This window comes from Seriola lalandi, unplaced genomic scaffold, assembly GCF_002814215.2.
Source record: "Seriola lalandi dorsalis isolate HSWRI2012SDOR001 ecotype SW California unplaced genomic scaffold, Sedor1 jcf7180002053598, whole genome shotgun sequence".
In the NCBI taxonomy this organism is placed as follows: domain Eukaryota; kingdom Metazoa; phylum Chordata; class Actinopteri; order Carangiformes; family Carangidae; genus Seriola; species Seriola lalandi.
In genome coordinates this window covers 40,721-45,478 of record NW_019524151.1, presented here as the reverse complement: position 1 = coordinate 45,478, position 4,758 = coordinate 40,721, and the positions used below count along the sequence as shown (strand labels likewise).

The 4,758-nt window shown below is 41.4% G+C and overlaps 1 protein-coding gene across 1 annotated transcript in view; it reads left to right on the top strand.

Moving 5' to 3' along the window:
* The first annotated feature begins 3,579 nt into the window (after positions 1-3,579).
* LOC111651360 (sulfotransferase 2B1-like) overlaps positions 3,580-4,758 on the top strand; it is a 3,952-nt gene continuing 2,773 nt past the window's right edge. Inside the window, exon 1 of the mRNA XM_023401347.2 lies at positions 3,580-3,785. Coding sequence (XP_023257115.1) covers positions 3,647-3,785 — 139 coding nt within the window. The 5' untranslated portion in view covers positions 3,580-3,646. The remainder of the gene's footprint in view (positions 3,786-4,758) is intronic.

Sequence of the window (4,758 nt, the reverse complement as noted above, 5' to 3'; positions counted from 1 at the left end):
CAACAGAAGAAACACACAAGAAGGCAGGTCCCATCTGGAGGCAGAGGAGGCTGATGGGAGCTCAGGACCACGCTTTGGCCGGGCCGCCGACTAGGAAACAGGACCAGAGGTCACTACTGACTGAGAACCAGAATCAGGCTTGACGTCAACCCCAGTGCAGGAACCGATGGGACGTTAACAGGACCGGCCGCGACCCCTACTTACGGCTGGTGGCTATCAGGCTGAGGATCAGGGGTGTTGACGAAGTCCTTTAGCCACTAAGGCAACGAACGCTTCTTTTGGACACGTCTTCGGGTGCAGCCCTCAGAGCGGCGTCTTTGTACTCTCTTCCACTCACCATACAGGCATATGAGGGGAAACTACAATCCATAAAGTTTGGTGCAGGGAGGGAAGGAGGAGGAGCCAAATGCAGATGTTCAGCCAGAGCTCATTTAGATCAATGATTTAAGGGTCAAAAACCAGGAGGTGCAGCCAAACAGATAAACAAATCCAGCAGGTAAGACAGATAAACAAGAGGAACCAGGCCATGAAGCACGCTGTGACTTCGTGCGTTACATAATGTCGATAATTTCAAAATTCAACAAGAAACACTCAACAGGGTCGAGGCAGGAGGTTCACCAGGAGGGGCAGATCGTGATCCAGTGTTGACAGCATAAAAATGAACTTGTCAAAGGATCAAACTGATATTTAATGTCTATGATCGAGACTAAGATGTTAAATATTTAAAGTATGTGTATGTGATGAAAGAACTGTTAATAGCTGATGTTTAACTTGAAGGGGAAATGGTCCAAAGGTACATGTTAGGTCAGTGGGCTGTGCTCTATATCAAAGTGCAGTGTGTTTCTCTGATTACAGATATTGATCCTTGTAACAATTGAGCCCCTGACTCAGTCCTATACGACTGGACTTGACGTTCCTGATGGGTGTCATAATGACTAATGTTAAATGTTGTGACACCTTTTCACATTTTGTACTTGTCATGGCAGGAAAAGCAAAGATGGATTTATAGCATGAAGTTTCCCACAAGGCTTTTTCAGTGAATCAGCACACACAACACCAGGACAGACTCTAAATGGAATGCAGCCATGATTAATGTTATTAATGTAATTGTTATTAAAAGCTCAGTAATTGGATGTTTCTGACTGAAATTCACCTCAGAGATCGCAGTTAACTTTTTACCAATTCAATAAAAACACAACACAAAGTATTAAAGAGCAGCAACATTTCTTAACTGAGATAGAACATATAAACAAATACAGTAAATAAATGAATAAATAAATGTAAAAATACAGAAACAGCATTTTTCATTGCCAAAATGTATTTATTTTTGCGCTTATGTCATTTTTTGTCCTTCATAGGAGCCTACATTACCCACAATGCAACTCAATTCATACGCTGACAGAGCCCCACTTTAAATAATACGAACTGTTCCTTTAATCGTCTGTCAACCTGTTCACAGGTTAAACAACAAACCAGCAAATACAGCCTTTAACAATCGTATCCAAGCTGCACAGGACAGATGTGACTCCAGCTGGTACATTTACCATTAAATTCCTTTTTTAAAGACTTTTTACATGAATTTAGAAAATCCCATTTCTGAGTGGTGGCACCTTTAACCTTAGAAGTAGACTCATTTTTCAAGACATGTATAAAGTATAATCCTGATCTGCACATCTGTCATGTGACGGTGAACTCACCTGACTTGGGATACGTTGCAATGATAATATCATCAGGTCGGAAAGTGAAGTCCTCGTAGTACTTCAGGCTCTGAGGAGGGTGCAGAGACAAAGGCAGATAAATGCCTTTATACAAGGTGTACAGCTCGGCCTCAGTCATAGTCGGAGTGAATGAGCAGGAGCGACTCAGAGAGTGACACCCATCGAATGAACTGATGGACTTTACTACGACTGAGTCTTACCTCCCATGGCCTCTCTCTCTCTCCTTGTTCTGCTCGCCTGGAAGAGCAGGTTATGTAATACATAGAAAAGTGATGTCTGAACCTATAGATCCTTGTTCTCTATCAAGTTCACCAACAAGAAGCATCTCTACTTTAAATTCAGTTGTGAAAGTGAGCTGTGAGGTGTAAGGTGTAATTCCAGGTATATACTTCTGAAGCACATCTCTGATTGGTTAATACCGCTCCACCATGTTGCTGTGTCTGATTCAGAGGAGTAGGTTCAACTCTTAACAAAAATACATGACTGTGTCGCTCTTTTCTTTAAGTAGCACTGTCAGCCAGAGGGCCAACAAGCTGCTGCAGGTTCTGCCGTCTCAATGTCTTAAAGGGAAAGTTCAACATTTTGGAAAATACTTTTATTTCCTCTCTGGCTGTGAGTTACCAGAGGATCAGTACCACCCTCATGCCGGTCAAGTAAATAAGAAGCTACAGCACAGACCGTGATGTACTGTCAGACTGTGATGATGTGGAGACCTTTGTCTAATTATTACACAAACAGTTCAACACTGTATCGGACACAGTGGCTCCTTTTAAAACAAATAAAATCCAACAGAGCGTTAACAGAAACTCACCAAACCACAGCTCCATCGTCTGCATCTTAAAGAGCTTTTCATCAGTTTGAATGAAATGATGAAGGACGCTAACTTTGCTGTAACACAGCGTATAACACAGACCACCACCCACAAACTCTGACCTCTGCCCTTTTGTGTCTGTGGATTAAAGATGAAGGTGTTGCACATCATGGCTCGACCTCTTAGTGTAAAATAATAAGTTGTTTGTGATCAAATGATTTTCAAAGTAAGAAAAACAAAACTAATGAGTACACACACACCAGGACCTGCTCTCAGCCTCACCCACTGAATTATTGCTTTGTTTAATCTGATTATTTCCGTTACTCTTTATTTGACCCAGTGAACTCATCAGAGATGTCAGTGTTGGCAGTGGTTGTGGTTTTATGCAGATCAACTGCAGCTTATTGCTTCTCGGTGTGTGAAAAAAGTGAGTTGAAAGTTTCACTTCCTGATTTATTCCACAGCAGTCTGATATCTCAGATGTCTAACCAGCAGCTGAATTAATCACAGAGGTGTCCTCTTCTCCTTAACAAACAGACCAGGGGGTTAAAACCAGTAGAAACACCCAGAGAGCAGTTTCACTTTAAAGATCAGAGATTCGCTGTCTCACATTTCCTCAGCTTGTTTCTCTGATAACTTCAGATCCAGACGTCCGATGACTAAAACCCACACATGCACATAGAGGATATTATGTCACTGAAACAGAGCGTTAACGTGATTAAAATAACAGATTTTTGTGGTTTGAGAATTGATGGAAACATTTGGGATAATGTCAGAACACAACTCAACAACATTCAGAGCACAGGTCTAGTTGTTTTTAGACATTTTAATGTGGAAAAGATACAAATTAGAAACTTTAATTTACTGGAATATTAAAAAAAGGTTTCACACTCAGTGAGTCAGATGAGTTAATGCCATATCCAAATACAGTCATCATCTAATCTGTGCGGGGCGAGAGAGAGAGAGGGAGAGAGAGAGAGAGAGAGAGAGCGAGAGAGAGAGGGAGAGAGAGAGAGAGGGAGAGAGAGAGAGAGAGAGAGAGAGAGAGAGAGAGAGAGAGCAGAAGACACTAGAGCAGAAACAGTTCGACAGTTCAGTAGAGAGCTGTTTGTGAACAATGACTGAGGCCGAGCTGTACTCGCTGTATAAAGGTGTGTTTGTTCCCTCAGGTGTTCACCCTCCTCACAGCCTCAAGTACTACGAGGACTTCACCTTCCGCCCCGATGATATTATCATTGTGACGTATCCAAAGTCAGGTGAGTGACACTCGAACGTGCGTTACGTTACTTTGTAACATTCGAACATTCGAACACGCGGAGGAAAAGTTAATATTCGAACTGTAATGACGTAATCACCTGACTCCCAGCCTGAAGCGCGAGCGGCTGATTGAAGTCGTTTGTGTTGTGATCCAGCAGAGGATGTAAACTCTCACTGTCAGTTTGACCTATGACACGCGCTGGTCCCGTTGACCTCTCCGTGAACTCGGACACGAGCGAAGCGGATAGTTACCGTTAAAGCGCGGGAAGCAGAGTGTAGCGGTATTCCTGGTCCCACAGTGCAGATGGAGACAAAGTCGAATTCATTGATTAAGTTGCGTGATGAACTTGATTGTAGTGACAGTTCCGGTGCTCACCTGTAATATAACCTGCATTATCACCTGTATACATGACGTCAAATGTGTTTAAGCTCTTACTAGAGACTTGGGTCTTATTCCTCCAATAGGAAACGTGCCAGAGTAATGAGATTCATTCTGCGCGCGCTCAGTGAGACCCTCCCCTCACCAGGAAAAAAGTTGTTTTAGAAGAATGAAAGTCATTTTTTGTCAAACTGTCCTGAGCTTCAGTCTGAATGAATCAAAACTTAGTTTGAATCATTGTTTTGTTGACTTCTACATGACGTAGTTAGCACGTGCGGCTGACAGGTGGAAAATAGTTGAAACAAGTTGTTGTAGCACCCAAATCAACGCAGAACACACAAACAGCAGTTTCAATAATCTTTAGTTCAAAATGGAGAAAATATGCATTATAATTAAATAATTATATTATATAAATAAATAACACTAATTTATTATTTAAATAAATATTATATTATATAAATAAATAATACAATCATATTATTGTAAAAACTGCATATTTTCAGAATACAATGCTTATTGAGACAAAAATCAAAAGTTGATAAGTGAAATTGAATGTTTTGACCTTCGCTGCTGGAAGGTTTTCAGACCAAGTA